General features: G+C 42.6%; 1 protein-coding gene across 6 annotated transcripts in view; it reads left to right on the plus strand.

Annotated features, from left to right (window-relative positions):
• The window catches only part of LOC126419783 (UDP-glucosyltransferase 2-like), a 335,883-nt gene that overhangs the window by 305,203 nt on the left and 13,706 nt on the right, over positions 1-16,974 (plus strand). For 4 of the 6 annotated variants that reach the window (XM_050086961.1, XM_050086965.1, XM_050086969.1 and 1 more), the window contains one exon: positions 221-440. The exons of the other annotated variants lie outside the window; for them this stretch is intronic. In XM_050086961.1, the coding sequence (XP_049942918.1) occupies positions 221-440 (220 nt within the window). The remainder of the gene's footprint in view (positions 1-220; positions 441-16,974) is intronic. 6 annotated transcript variants of the gene reach the window in all.

Genomic DNA, 16,974 nt, shown 5'->3' on the forward strand with positions numbered 1-16,974 from the left:
AATTTCACATGTCAAAGAATAAACGGTCATCAACTGCCTTCTCTGCTTATCAACATGCTTGAGAATTTCTGATGTTACTTTCTTTCTTTCTGAGCTCACAAAAATATAAAAAATTATCAGTTGCTGCTTATTAATTCCTTACAAACGGTCATAAATTGTTTTCTCTTTTTATCAACATGCTTGACAATTGCTGATGTTACTTTCTTTCTTTCTTTCTCAGCTCACAAAAACATAAAGTTGTTTATGACTCACGGAGGAATGATGGGTTTGCAAGAAGCTCTCCATAATGGCGTGCCTCTACTTGGATTTCCTGTGTTTGGTGACCAAACACCAAATCTTATCAAAGCACAAGACTCTGGATACGGCATTATGCTCAACTTCAACAATGTCACAGAAGAATCTTTGAGTTGGGCTCTAAAAGAAATTCTCACAAATCCAAGGTAATGTATCTACAGATTACTTTAAATCTGCTTGCACAAGAACGTAAGTAGATACTTTCTTTATTGCTGTCTCAGCTGTTGGAAGCTCTCAAACAGTTGAAACTGGTGCTTGAAACTCTTAGGATGTAGCTTTCACAGTAAATAACAAATTATCATGTACTACATGCTACGCCGGCCGCTGTGTCTGAGCGGTTCTAGGCGCTTCAGTCCGGAACCACGCGGCTGCTACGGTCGCAGGTTCGAATCCTGCCTCGGGCGTGGATGCGTGTGATGTCGTTAGCTTAGTTACGTTTAAGTAGTTCTAAGTCAAGGGGACTGATGACCTCAGATGATAAGTCCCATAGTGCTTGGAGCCATTTGAACTACATGCTGCCTAAGGGTTTCCTGGTGTTACATCTGGCTAGTTCTAAATACTCTGCCACATAAAACTGTAGATAACACATGGCGCTTCAGCAACACGATACGGTTCGATCGTCAGCTGTCTTGATACGAGAGAAAGACACGTCAGAGTCAATGCATATTCGTTTGGCTCCTCCTCCATTTTTCTCTACCATCATTTGGTCCTGACTTGCCATGGACGAAAGTGCTCACTGGGTCTAATTATGAGACTTCTAATCTACCAAGTCAAGCGCAGTTTTTGCAGAACACTGATAGAGTGTCCCAATTATTTGAGTTAACAGAAGTTCTAATAAACTCTTGTATCTGTATTAGGCTGACAACGTAAGTTTTGGAATACGTTTCCTGTAGCTGGAGCGCCCTATAGCTAGCAGGCATTTGTCTCAAATCGTGTTAAACCGTTGTCACATTCTCTTAACTTTTTTTTATTGCCACCAGTTTCCATTCTTCCTAACGATCATCAGACTTAGTCAGTATTTGAATTACAGATTTATGTGGACACATATATGACGTTCCATTCCGCTCTACATGAAGTTCAAAACACGAACGGAACTCCAACACATATGGGTGATTCCATGTGAAAAAGTCAGAGACTTTTTTGATTTTGGTTTTTAATTAAATTTACGTCCAAATTTTCTGAATCTACAAAAGTTCAATTTGCGTGTCGTGAGAAAATTACCAGAGTTACGAAACCATTTGGGGAAATACAGTTAAACCAAGTCAGCACTTCAGTAGATGAGGATGGAGGACAAAATGTTTGCTTTTTACGTTGGCAGTTATCTAAATTTACGTTGCAGGCACAGTTGTTTAGTTCTTGAGTTTCAAGAGCAGAACGTTATCCTTCAGACAAATTTCAGCTTTTAAAGAAAAGTATGCAGTAATTTACAAAAACAGCTAAGCTTCTAGTGTCCCATACATGACAAAAAACACGAAGAAGCAATTATAAAAATTCTATTGATTTTAGCTTAGGAGTGAGAAAACTCAATAAATACACGCAGTGACACATAAAGTAGTGTTTAATACGTAAATGCCAACGTATGAATGTTGAAAGTAATTAGTCCGAGGCTCGTGGTCGTGCGGTAACGTTCTCGCTTCCCGCGCCCGGGTTCCCGGGTTCGATTCCCGGCGGGGTCAGGGATTTTCTCTGCCTCGTGATGACTGGGTGTTGTGTGATGTCCTTAGGTTAGTTAGGTTTAAGTAGTTCTAAGTTCTAGGGGACTGATGACCACAGATGTTAAGTCCCATAATGCTCAGAGCCATTTGAACCATTTGATAGTAATTGTGTCCCATCTGTGGCAGTGTTTTTGGGTTGTTACTGAAATCTAAACCATTTAACACTCCTTGTCATTTGACTTTTTATTTATTCAGGAAAAAGGAAAAACAATGTCAGCAAAGCATAAGACACGATTTCGAGAAAAGCTGCAGAAAGATGCCAGCAAATACAGCACCCGTAAAGGAAAAGAACGCAAACAGGGTAGAAAAAGATAGGAAAACACGAAGATAAAGGCATCCTCATCTGAAAAAAATTTAATTACACATTGTAAGAAGGAAACTGAAAGAAAAAGGAAGTACTGGCATAATCTAAAATCTGTACTCACTGTAGATGAGTTGGAGAATTATGCTTCCCAGATAGGATCATACGAATGTCTTCAGTCTCTTGGCAAAGCTGTTTCCCAGGTAAAGAAGATGCTTCCTTACAGCCCATCAGAGAAATCGAGTCACAAAATAAGCTTGTACGGGAAAGAAAGCCTGTCTAAAAAGGTTGCAAGCAGATTTCTTAAGAGACAAGAAAATTTCAAATAGTTTTCTGTTGATGACAACCGCAGCTGAAGTAGCCCATGTTTCTGAAATAAACCGCTGTCGCCGCTTCCAGGTGTGAAGTAAATGTGCTTTTAACATGTCAGTTTCTCAACTGGTCAGTTTGAACTATAAAGTCCTGCTTGTTGAAGGTAATAGTATTTTACTTTGAGAAGGTAGAGTCCCCCTACTTCCGTATCAGGTCTTCATGTTTTACTGATGTATGTACACGTGAAGGTGTGATATGAAGTCATAAACCGGTCTTGTTCCGCGCGAGCTAACATCCCAAAGATGTTCGGGCTCACATGCGGTTCTTCTTCGTCGAAATGTCTTGGCTCAAACTCGTCTAGGGGTTGAACCGCACGTATCTCATTACATGCCCTAAATTAGACTTTTGTGACCCTTTGGTTAAATTTTCTGGCTGATGGCAAGTTTGCGAAATACAAAGTTAACGTAACATATAATAACAGCAGTAATAATATCGGGAACTAAATTAACGACCCATAAATGATGTAGGCCACACAGTTGCGATTTGGTTAGAATAATGTTTATTCAGAAAGCAAACTAATACCGGAAGTGGTCGTATTTAGAGTTACTGTTACACTCGAACGCATATCCATTTGACACAGTTCGATCATTCACAATCTCATCGCGAAATACAAGTCTAATATTCCACCTCGTTATCTTCGCGGTCAGAGACTAAATCCCGCGGTACCACACAACGCGAAATTTTCTAAGTCGTTTCATCTCACAGCAACCTAAACACCGACAGTCCGCTTCCGCGTCTCCGCCAGCACTGTCTCTTTTTGTTATCTCCAGCCGAACCGTCCCCTTTGGTGTCCCGACCAGAACTGCCCCTCTCTGCCCGTGTCCGGCCGTGTTTTTCGCGCGCGTCGAACATCGTCACTCAACTGACCAGGGCAGTTCCCTTTCCTGAAGCCGTCCATCTGATTGGCTACAGCTTATTCTACATTACTTTTCATTTTCAAAGCTTGACCACTTTCACGTTCTAAATAAAGGAACAATGATATCCATTAGATAATAAACGTTAAATTCTTTTACATAAAACCAATATAATATCCTTCTAAACTTTGAATGTCACGGCCAGTAGCCTTGCACCAATGTGCTTCCTGATAAATAAACAAAGAACTAAAGTAACTGTTATGCACTAAACATTACAACAAGTATTCTATTACCTAATGATTGAATAAGGTGTCATGCTGTCATCGTTCAATGTGTTTTGTGTGGAGGAAACGATGATCTGATGCTTAACTTAAATACTGATAATTTAAATTTACTATATCTTTTAAACAAATAAAGTTACAGAGTTGATATTCACTACGTTTGTCATTTTAATGATGCGCTTCAATATGAAATGTCGATCGTTAAGATCGACCAAAGCGTTCAGATTTTAGCATTCAGGTCTTTGTTAGTTTCACTTCAACAGTAAATCCTAAACTATTATAGATACGATCAATATTTAAGTTTTATTGGGATCACCATGAAAACTTATGGAGGATGGGAGATTAAAATTACTGTGGCTTGATCCCCTGCATTACTACAGAATTAAATAGTTTTCATAAATGTTTCCCTTTATGGCCGATTTTGGGTCTACCATATTTAACACTGCTACGTCTCCTTGGCCACCAAAGCCTTCTGTTGAGTTTCCCTATGATGTAGGTTCACGTCTGTCTCACTCGCATATTACAGCGCTTAGGCCTCAATAGACAATAGACGCCTGTGAGTTTTCCTGTCTCGTGGTGAATCTGCGCCCTTTGTGGCATATGGTCCTGTACGACAGGGTTCGTTTCGCAATTCCTGTAGGCTGACTCTTTCGTCCAAATATTTAAATGAGAGCGCAATGGTCGTTAACTCAGATCCTTTGAACGTCCATATACAGCTGAAAGCGGTTTATTTGAGAAACAAGAAAATCTCATCTTGCCAACTTACAGGTGATAATTTGTTCAAAATAAAAAAAAAATGGACAGATGATAAAATCAGCAGGCAGTTACCTTGTGTGAAGGCTGTCAAGTCTATTGTAGACCCAGCAACTGGCAAAATATCTAGCACAAACGTTACGTTATTCTGTAAGCAAGAATATTCAGCTACTGAAATCAAGTTTTTCGGCTTACACCCTGTGTACATTCCCTGACCTACATAGTTTCTCAGTTAAGTGATGAACAATCTTATTCTGAAGACCGGTAGACACAATAACGTCGAAGAAGTTGCAGGGCCAGAATCAGCTGTCAAAAAGATCACGCCAAGAACATTTATTACTATTTTACTGAACAGAAGAAACTTTGTGCGGCGGGATGTGGCGCAAACATTACATTTATACTTTGGTGCTCTATACAGACGAATTACATTATTACTACTGGCAGAACATATCATTTTTAAGAGAAAACGGATGACGAAAGGACTCCTGTAATGTCGCAGCTGCCGTGGTGAACCGGATGTCGAGGGGTTACAGTTCCAGGGTAGGCACAGTTTGAAAAACGCGGCACTAACTTATTTACAGAGCACATTCGCCTTTACAATGTTCAGCTCCGTGACACACTCGAAATAGTTTTATTTCACTGATTGATACAATACAGTTATATCAAAGAACACTCCTAGAAATGTACAAACCTGATGTGCGCACGTATTGTTTCATCAACGGCCAACCTATTTGCATTCGTTGCACACGTGTAAACTATCTGAGATGATCCACGCACAAAGCAGAGGTCACAAGTCCCTCATTATTAATACGTCTCTGCACATGAAAACCAACACATCAACAATACCACAAGTCAACAATAAAAGTTTTCTCGTCTCAATCCTACTGCTCAACTGTTCGGTCTCCACAGTCGAAGACAGGCTCTCTGACAGCAAAGATACATACGGATACCTTCAAACATTTACATTCTTGTAATGTTTGAATGTATTGACATTTACTGCCAAAAATAATTAATAAACAAAAATATTTATGTTTGTACCCAGAGATGTACCTATACACGTTTAATGTAATCTTTCATAACTTTGTTCTTAAAATCTTATTTAGTTCTTCCCTTTAATTCTTTTGCTGTGCTATCGGTCGTTATCTACTACTAATCTCACTTCTTCCCCCTCCCCATGTCTCAAGTCCGTAGCTCGTGGTCTAGTGGCTATGGCTAGCATTGCTGCCTCTGGATCACAGGGTACCGGGTTCGATTTCTGGCCGGGTTGGGGATTTTCTCTGACCCGGGACTGGGTGTTAGTGTTGCCCTCAAAGAAAATAGTAACACGGCGATTTCCTTTTCGACGAGATAATTACGCATTATTTCAGGCTTGGTGTAATTCATTTTCAGTCTTTCTTTCAAACTTACTGTTAACTACTTCCACTAACGACGCTTATTAATACTAGGGCAAACAATACAATTTCATCAGCAACACAACTGTAGTTGAAATCGAGAGCGTGCCCAGGATCTGAACTGATGGGGAGAGGGGCAATACGGGAAGAGAAGTGAAGGGAACGAAACACAATTTCTTATGAAATAAAACTCAGCAGTGTCCTTATTAATCACCAAACACATTCCGGAAAGAACTTTATAGTTGGTTCCTACTACATACTACGTTCTTAACGGAGAGAGTACAGTTTGTCTGAGATTCGTATATCTTGTTTTGCTGTCAGGCAGCTAACGTTGTGATACATGTACGCACTTCCTATACCGATGTTTCAGTGGTTTTTGACATCGACTGGTTAAAAATAGGAGCAACATAACGAATTGAAGACATAACGTTACTGCAAGTTTCTAGAATCTCCATTTTCAGTGAAAATAACAGCAAATCTCCAAGTATTATAAATATTCAACATGTCCTCCTAAGCTACAGGATCGATTTCAACGAAACTTGGTACACCATCCGTTGTTATCTGGAAAGAAATACTGAGCAGGTAAAACGCAGCAAGTCTCATTGGGATGTGTTGGGCGTGATAACAGGGTGATGTACGGAGAAGGGGAGCAGCAGGAAGTGGACAGAGAGAGCGGGGTAGAGGATGAGGAGATGGGCAGAGAGGGGGGCAAGAGGGAGATGGACTAATAGAAGAGTGGAATAAATAAATACTTGGGCGATGAAGGGTTACTCAGCTAACAAATAATAATTTTGAGATTACGTGATAAATAGTTGTTAGTTTACTCACTTCTAATCAGTGTCCATTAAATACTCTCAATTTCTTAAAACTGATGCTGGATTTACACTTATGTGAGCGTTATTGGAGTGAGTGTGAGTTCGCTTTTTCTAAGGGGTCCAGAAGGGCATTGACACCTACCTGCTCCTTGCTAGTCACACTCTTGGTTTAGGCACCTTCTTCTTAAATCGTATTTCTTCTTTGTTTTCTCAGTTCAGTAATTTGAATTTCACGATCTCCTTCCCTGGACCAGTTTTCAATTCTGATTTTTCCATTATCCTGACTAACAGTTTTAAACATATCTGTTTCTCATTATATAAATGTAAGCTGCATTAATACCTTATTTATCAAGGGATGGTAACGTACCTGTATCAGATATGCTTTTATGTTGTTAGGTGATGATAATGTTGACTGACATCAGCAGCAAAAAAGGGTCAGTTCATCACGAGTTCGTTAGAGATGGGCTGCGAACTCGGACTGGACAAGAAGGGGAAGCGACACAGCCGTAAAGGTCTCAGGGGAATCTTCGATATGTACCTGAAAACACCGCATCACGGCTGTGCTTTATGGGCCAGGCTGTGGCAGAACGACACGAGTGCGTGACACAGCAGTATGGGTCCGCTTAGTGTGTTGGCAGTAGTCCACTTGGGTAGAGGTTTTTGAGTTCAGCAGAGGTTTCATATATAGATGCGTGGGTAATTTAGAAGAAACCTTGGGTATCGAAGTCGCGTGTGCACTGAGCCCGATATACAGCGGTATTCAAAGCGCTGGACCCATTTTCAAAAATTCATATGTATTCAAGTACAAGCCCAAAATGAACAAGTTTATACCTATGAAACGAGGAAGTTGCAGTTTTCGGCGAGAGGGTGGTGATGGTTTCAGAAGCGGCCGGTAGAGTTCGCGGGGCAATAGGGTCGCCATTGCGTTTCACTGACAGTTGTGAGATGGCGACTGTGGAGCACAAGGTTTTCTGCGTTCTTGAGTTCCCGAAAAGTGAGTCGCAAATTGCACTGCGGCGGGTATTTCGTACCAAATTCAGTATTCAACCACCAACTCGCAAAAGCATTACCCATTGGTTTAAGCAATTTAAAAAGACTGGGAATGTGGGCAAAGGAAAAAGCACAGGCCGATTGCGCGTGTCAGAGGATAATGTCCCACGGATTCGAGAAAGTTTCGTGCGCAGTCCCAGTAAGTCTACCAATAGAGCCAGTCGAGAACTTGGAAGACCCCAACCAACTGTATGGATAGTTCTGAGACGGCGTTTGCTGTGCAACCCCTACCGATTACAACGTGTGCAGGCTCTCAACCGCAATGACAAAGAGAAGCATCTCTGTTTCACAGAGGAAGACCGCACTGCAGTTCCTTCTCTAAATCCTCGCACGAAGGAAAAAATGGCTGACATCGAAATAAGTGTCCAAGGAATAGAAAAGCATCTGAAATCACTCAACAGAGGAAAGTCCACTGAACCTGGCGGGATACCAATTCGATTCTACACAGAGTACGCGAAAGAACTTGCCCCCCTTCTAACAGCAGTGTACCGCAAGTCTCTAGAGGAACAGAAGGTTGCAAATGATTGGAAAAGAGCACAGGTAGTTCCAGTTTTCAAGAAGGGTCGTCGAGCAGATGCACAAAACTATAGGACTATATCTCTGACATCGATCTGTTGTAAAATTTTAGAACATGTTTTTTTGCTCGCGTATCATGTCATTTCTGGAAACGAAGAATCTACTCTGTAGGAATCAACATGGATTCCGGAAACAGCGATCGTGTGAGACCCAACTCGCTTTATTTGTTCATGAGACCCAGAAAATATTAGATACAGGCTCCCAGGTAGATGCTATTTTCCTTGACTTCCGGAAGGCGTTCGATACAGTTCCGCGCTGTCATCTCATAAACAAATTAGAGAGATTCGAGCGCTCACACAGGCTTTCTGCGACAGTGGCACGTAAAGTGCCCTCCGCCACACACCGTTGGGTGGCTTGCGGAGTATAAATGTAGAATGTAGATGTGTAATTTTTAGTGCTGAAGCGACGTTCCACCTTAGTAGAAAAGTCAACAGACACAAAGTTCGTAGATGGGGTTTTGGAAACCCACATTCACCATTACACCACAAAAAAAGACTCACCGAAGTTCAACGTGTTCTGTGCCGTATCCTGTATAAAGGTTTATGGACCATTTTTCTTTGCGGAAAGATTTGTAACAGGATTCCCGTACCTGGACATGTTGGGAGAATGGCTGTTCCCTCAAGTTATGGAAGATTCCCAGGACTTCACTTTCCAACAGGATGGAGCTTCGCCCCATCAGCACCGTGATGTACGAGACTTTTTGAATGACTGTCTTCGTCACTGCTGGTTCGGTCGCAGGGGACTTCTGGCCACCGAGATCTCCTGATCTCTCACCCTGCGACTATTTCTTATGGGGTTATGTGAAGGAAGCTGTTTACGTCCCGCCTCTACAACCACTCTGAACGATCTGCGGAACCGGATCACTGCTGCCGTGCACTCAGTAACAGCAGACACGCTTTCGCGCGTGTGGGACGACTTTGGCTACCGCGTCGATGTTTGCCGTGCAGCCAGAGGTGGTCACATTGAACATTTATTACATTTAAAAGTGTTAAATAATTATTGAAACCTAATTATTTACAAATTATTAAATTTATTAAACTGATATCAAACATTATGAAAACAACTTGAAACTTCCTCTTTCCATTGGTATAAAGCTTGTTCATTTTGGATTTGTACTTGAATAAATACGAAGTTTTTGATGCGTCCATCATTTAGAATAACAATGCATATCTGTGTAACTGTTGTCAACATAGACGACAAAAGACGAACGCGTACTTCCCTCGTCAACGATATCCTCACTGTGGACAATGCAACGTATTGTATAGACAAGCAGCAGAATTTCTGGTTTTCCGTAGCCAGGATAAACTCGCGCAGTATCTCTGAGAAATATGGGGAGAGTTTGAGATCAAAGATATTTCTGCGTCCGGCGTAAGTTATGGAAATGTTTATGTGCTGGAACACATGCAGTTCATCTCTTCCCCCGAACGACGTTCACTCTTAATAGATGAGTTTGAGGATTTGATTACACGCTCCGTGTTGACGGACAGATCATCAGATGAAACGAGCTCTATAGAGCGGCTGACGACATCGTGATCGATAGCTTCTTTCCGCAAATTGCACTACGACTTTCATCCACGACTTTCACCCACCTGTTACGACTGTCATACCAGGTAAAGTAAAATGCCTTATCAGAGGCACTAAAAGGAACCTTATCCCGAGACTACACATGAAGTATAAAGCACTTCTTCGATTCTTCTTCTATGCCACCAAAGACCCACGTGTGCTCGATTTCGTTTTTCAGGAGCCGTCCTTTGCCGTGAGGTGCGTCTCGTCAGTTTCTACGGTTTTGTTATGACCATACATGGGGACACTTTAGTTTGTGTCACAGACATAGCACACTTCGCGACAGAATCCGTAATAGTCCGACCGTCCTGACAGACACTTCATTTTCAGAAGCAGTGGCTCCTAATGTATAACTTCTCATCAAGCAGGAAATGATAACGACACTCTTTTCAATGCTCAGTTTTGACGTGTCAAACCGAGTCTTCTTCCTTACTGGTGTCCTTTTCTTACATTTTATGCAATACAGCTCGAAGGGGAATTCGACACCACAGATTGTCTTGTAAAGATTAGCGCATGTCTGGCCGTGACATTCGACGCAATTTTTTTTGTTCGGCATTTAGCAAGAAGCTGTAGTTCCAACAAAACCCGGAGCACTTTTCCAGTGTACATATTCGACGAATTAATTTCCGCCAAGAAAAATTTACTTTCGGTACATATCAAAACAGATTCAGTCTTTACTATTTACGCCATTGTGTGATATTCCCTTGGCAACGCAGAAAACAAGATCGCCCGTCACGACAGCGAGGCATTCGTTGTATCGCTCTTATTGCGTCCGTGACTTCGGTAACCAAGGCTTCTTCCAAATTACGGATGCTTGCGTTTGACGTAGAATAGTTGAGCCGTGGGGGAGGGGAGAAGGGGTAAGATGGCACAGCAAACACATCTGGGTGCCCTTTCGAGACGCGGCATGACCGGGAGGTTGAAGGGTGGACGCAGGTGAATAGAGACAAAGCAGCATGTAGCACCGTTTCTAGGCCTTGGAAGGAAGGTTAGGGTTTAACGTCTCGTCCACACAAAAGTCATTAGAGACTGAGCACACGTTCGGAATGATTTCAGGATGTAAAAGGAAACTGGCTGTGCCATTTCAAAGGAACCATCGCGATATCTTCCTGGAGCAATTTAGGGAAATCACGAAAAACATATAAATCTGGATGGTTGGACGCGAATTTGAACCGTCGTCCTTCCAAATGAGAGTCCAGTGTGCCAATCACGCGCCATCTCGCTCCCTCGAGACCCCGCAGAAGACATCACGAGGAAGGAGACCTTGGCCGGTATCACGGTCAAGATAAGCAGCGTCGCTACCCAATGCCAGAAACGTTATCTCGCTTTGAGTGCCCGCGGCCTAGCGGCTCCGCTGAGCCACGCACGCCCTGTAAGATCGCGTACTCGGCGAGGTTGCTGGGCACACTTCGCTACCAGCCATTCCTGTTCCCCTCGTATTGTGGCACCGCTTGACTCAGCGCTGTTGCGTCTTGTTCTCTGCAACTCGCTACGAAACATCCACGTCAGAAAGATTTTCACTGGTCACGAAGCTCAATTGGACGTTGTTTAGCAGATATTAAACTCTAGTAACCGCAACTTCATCACTTTGCTGTTCGAAAATCGCTGTTGGGTAATTACCAAGAACGTTTGAAAGCGGTATATATTGAACGCGCGACTGTCTCGGAGCGAGACATCGATATTGTATACAGCGATCGAAAGTATTAGAACAAAAGAAGAAGATGTGCATTTCGGTTATAGCGTTGCAACAACAAAAACAATACATGGAAATTGTCCAATGATGACTTAAGATGTTATTCCATTACCTTGTTTGTCATCCACACCTTCGTACTGGGAAATTCCGCGTGATGTGTATGTTGCCGGTGGAAGTCCTTTTTTTTCTATTGCAAGGGTGCATTCTAGCAATATCTCTTAAGAAAAGTGACAATGTCTCACAGGGAAGTTTTCATACCATGTAACAGCAAATTGTGGAAGTAGATGTATAGAAAAATACAGATCATCTCGGTCTCCCCATCGTCCTTCTCTTCAGACGGATGATTTCAGGGATTACCATAATCGCTCTATGTTCTGTGTGTGCACAGACGAATCATCGGAAGACTGAATGGATTACAAACTCGTGGTGAAATCCCTCTTCATTCAAAGCGTTGTACGATTTTCGTCCATTTGTAATTAGTTTGGTGTAATCGACAGTCCAGTTTACGATGCTGTCTTTTCCAGAATGTAATCTCTAATCCGGTAGGAAACCAAGATGACGCTCTGCTTATTGTCAGTTTTAAAGTCATCAAACAATGTGTTTTCCCCTATACTCGTTCTTTTCCGCCATTTGCTACAATACAGCTGTAATGGGAACTCAAGATAGCTACTTTTTCAGCCAAGTCTGACGCAGTTCTCCCCGTAACAATCCAGGCAATTTCTAATGTTGTTATTCGGCAGCAAATAGGACTTACGACAGAACTCTAAGCAATTTTCAGTGATACTCAACCTAGGGATCAAATCACGCCACGTTTAGTATTATGAGGACTCAGGGGCCCCGACTTATAAAAAATATTGGGGGAGCCTATACTGGGGGTTTTGCCCTGGGAAATTTTCTAAATTTTAGGTGAAAAATAGTGAGTTTTAAAGTTTTTTTTATGCATTTTAGAGTCATATGGTCAACATTAGAACTCCGAAAACTGGACTCTCGATAACTCGACACTCTGGGAAGCTCGACAAACCTGATACCTTTTCTGGCTTTGAAAAAAGAAACAAAGCATAAACACACACAGTATTTTCGTAAAAAGCTAATTTAATTTACAGTAATAATCATGCTTGTAGACTATTACAGAGCAGTGAATATATAGCTCTGAAAAGACTGAAATTATATTTAAATAAATCCTAAAGTATCATTAAAAGAATAACACATAAAATATTGCTGTCGCACAGTAATAGCACTTTCATTAATAAGTGAAATAGATAATTTAAGCTTACTTTGAATAAGGCTCAGAAATAATTAAATAAAAAGAATATCTCAAAGTTAATGCTTTAGTGCAGTTGATAAAATTAATACAGTATGCATAATACTTTCAGTCAAGAAGTATGTAAATAGCGGGTTTTAATTGGATCTTACACCCTAAAAATATTTAAGTATTTTCGAATAAGTAATACAGGAATATAGTTCAAAAATGGTTCAAATGGCTCTGAGCACTATGGGACTTAAACTGCTGAGGTCATCAGTCCCCTAGAACTTAGAACTACTTAAACCTAATTAACCTAAGGACATCACACACATCCATGCTCGAGGCAGGATTCGAACCTGCGACCGTAGCGGTAGCGCAGTTCCAGACTGTAGCGCCTAGAACCGCTTGGTCACTGCGGCCTACAGTAATACAGTAATACAGTACTAAACTAGTACTAAGATTTCGAAACTGAAAATTTAACATCATGTATGTACACTCCTGGAAATTGAAATAAGAACACCGTGAATTCATTGTCCCAGGAAGGGGAAACTTTATTGACACATTCCTGGGGTCAGATACATCACATGATCACACTGACAGAACCACAGGCACATAGACACAGGCAACAGAGCATGCACAATGTCGGCACTAGTACAGTGTATATCCACCTTTCGCAGCAATGCAGGCTGCTATTCTCCCATGGAGACGATCGTACAGATGCTGGATGTAGTCCTGTGGAACGGCTTGCCATGCCATTTCCACCTGGCGCCTCAGTTGGACCAGCGTTCTTGCTGGACGTGCAGACCGCGTGAGACGACGCTTCATCCAGTCCCAAACATGCTCAATGGGGGACAGATCCGGAGATCTTGCTGGCCAGGGTAGTTGACTTACACCTTCTAGAGCACGTTGGGTGGCACGGGATACATGCGGACGTGCATTGTCCTGTTGGAATAGCAAGTTCCCTTGCCGGTCTAGGAATGGTAGAACGATGGGTTCGATGACGGTTTGGATGTACCGTGCACTATTCAGTGTCCCCACGGCGATCACCAGTGGTGTACGGCCAGTGTAGGAGATCGCTCCCCACACCATGATGCCGGGTGTTGGCCCTGTGTGCCTCGGTCGTACGCAGTCCTGATTGTGGCGCTCACCTGCACGGCGCCAAACACGCATACGACCATCATTGGCACCAAGGCAGAAGCGAGTCTCATCGCTGAAGACGACACGTCTCCATTCGTCCCTCCATTCACGCCTGTCGCGACACCACTGTAGGCGGGCTGCACGATGTTGGGGCGTGAGCGGAAGACGGCCTAACGGTGTGCGGGACCGTAGCCCAGCTTCATGGAGACGGTTGCGAATGGTCCTCGCCGATACCCCAGGAGCAACAGTGTCCCTAATTTGCTGGGAAGTGGCGGTGCGGTCCCCTACGGCACTGCGTAGGATCCTACGGTCTTGGCGTGCATCCGTGCGTCGCTGCGGTCCGGTCCCAGGTCGACGGGCACGTGCACCTTCCGCCGACCACTGGCGACAACATCGATGTACTGTGGAGACCTCACGCCCCATGTGTTGAGCAATTCGGCGGTACGTCCACCCGGCCTCCCACATGCCCACTATACGCCCTCGCTCAAAGTCCGTCAACTGCACATACGGTTCACGTCCACGCTGTCGCGGCATGCTACCAGTGTTAAAGACTGCGATGGAGCTCCGTATGCCACGGCAAACTGGCTGACACTGACGGCGGCGGTGCACAAATGCTGCGCAGCTAGCGCCATTCGACGGCCAACACCGCGGTTCCTGGTGTGTCCGCTGTGCCGTGCGTGTGATCATTGCTTGTACAGCCCTCTCGCAGTGTCCGGAGCAAGTATGGTGGGTCTGACACACCGGTGTCAATGTGTTCTTTTTTCCATTTCCAGGAGTGTATTTAAGTCTCTAGTTTATAAAGATTTTTTAATATTGCCTTAAATGCCATCATTAGGGCCAGAGTGTATTTAGAAAGGTGCAAATGTCGACTGTCTGGCTGGATAATTGAATATGAAGTCGTTGATGACCGGTCGGATATCCAATTCATACAAAACATCTCGGTGGGCATGAAGAAGAGCCAAGTTGTTCAATCGCTTCTGTCCCATTGTTGATCGGAGATCAACGTCTAAGGGCGCTAAATGGCCGTTCTGCTGTTGCTGTCGTGATTGGAACTACTTATTACTGTAAATTAAATTAGCATTTCACAACTTCACATAACATTTCTCCAACTGCAAGCTATTGTGTAACGTACTTTTTTACATGACGCATGTTTTTTTAAGACCAGTTGTTTTCTATTAGCGAATCGGCTAACATATTCAAGTGTGAGCGCAGTTTCTCAATGTCTAGGTCATTTTTCAAAACCTCAGTTGATTTTTCCAAATTTTTTTGGACTCTGTTTACTAAAAGCAAGCCTCTTGTTCAACTGCAATGACCTGTGAGAGTTCAGTTGAAGCAAACCACTCAGTAATGCAAGATTACACCATTTCACAAACTACAATGTAAATAGCTTTTTAATATTCTTTTGGGGTCTATCTCACTAGGGGTAAGATAGATACCGCCTACAGGAAAATTAAAGAGACCTTTGGAGATAAGAGAACGACTTGTATGAATATCAAGAGCTCAGATGGAAACCCAGTGCTAAGCAAAGAAGGGAAAGCAGAAAGGTGGAAGGAGTATATAGAGGGTCTATACAAGGGCGATGTACTTGAGGACAATATTATGGAAATGGAAGAGGATGTAGATGAAGATGAAATGGGAGATACGATACTGCGTGAAGAGTTTGACAGAGCACTGAAAGACCTGAGTCGAAACAAGGCCCCCGGAGTAGACAATATTCCATTGGAACTACTGACGGCCGTGGGAGAGCCAGTCCTGACAAAACTCTACCATCTGGTGAGCAAGATGTATGAAACAGGCGAAATACCCTCAGACTTCAAGAAGAATATAATAATTCCAATCCCAAAGAAAGCAGGTGTTGACAGATGTGAAAATTACCGAACTATCAGCTTAATAAGTCACAGCTGCAAAATACTAACACGAATTCTTTACAGACGAATGAAAAAACTAGTAGAAGCCAACCTCGGGGAAGATCAGTTTGGATTCCGTAGAAATGTTGGAACACGTGAGGCAATACTGACCTTACGACTTATCTTAGAAGAAAGATTAAGGAAAGGCAAACCTACGTTTCTAGCATTTGTAGACTTAGAGAAAGCTTTTGACAATGTTGACTGGAATACTCTCTTTCAAATTCTAAAGGTGGCAGGGGTAAAATACAGGGAGCGAAAGGCTATTTACAATTTGTACAGAAACCAGATGGCAGTTATAAGAGTCGAGGGACATGAAAGGGAAGCAGTGGTTGGGAAGGGAGTAAGACAGGGTTGTAGCCTCTCCCCGATGTTGTTCAATCTGTATATTGAGCAAGCAGTAAAGGAAACAAAAGAAAAATTCGGAGTAGGTATTAAAATTCATGGAGAAGAAATAAAAACTTTGAGGTTCGCCGATGACATTGTAATTCTGTCAGAGACAGCAAAGGACTTGGAAGAGCAGTTGAATGGAATGGACAGTGTCTTGAAAGGAGGATATAAGATGAACGTCAACAAAAGCAAAACAAGGATAATGGAATGTAGTCTAATTAAGTCGGGTGATGCTGAGGGAATTAGATTAGGAAATGAGGCACTTAAAGTAGTAAAGGAGTTTTGCTATTTGGGGAGCAAAATAACTGATGATGGTCGAAGTAGAGAGGATATAAAATGTAGACTGGCAATGGCAAGGAAAGCGTTTCTGAAGAAGAGAAATTTGTTAACATCCAGTATTGATTTAAGTGTCAGGAAGTCATTTCTGAAAGTATTCGTATGGAGTGTAGCCATGTATGGAAGTGAAACATGGACGATAAATAGTTTAGACAAGAAGAGAATAGAAGCTTTCGAAATGTGGTGCTACAGAAGAATGCTGAAGATTAGATGGGTAGATCATGTAACTAATGAGGAAGTATTGAATAGGATTGGGGAGAAGAAAAGTTTGTGGCACAACTTGACCAGAAGAAGGGATCGGTTGGT

This window comes from Schistocerca serialis, chromosome 9 (assembly GCF_023864345.2).
Source record: "Schistocerca serialis cubense isolate TAMUIC-IGC-003099 chromosome 9, iqSchSeri2.2, whole genome shotgun sequence".
In the NCBI taxonomy this organism is placed as follows: domain Eukaryota; kingdom Metazoa; phylum Arthropoda; class Insecta; order Orthoptera; family Acrididae; genus Schistocerca; species Schistocerca serialis.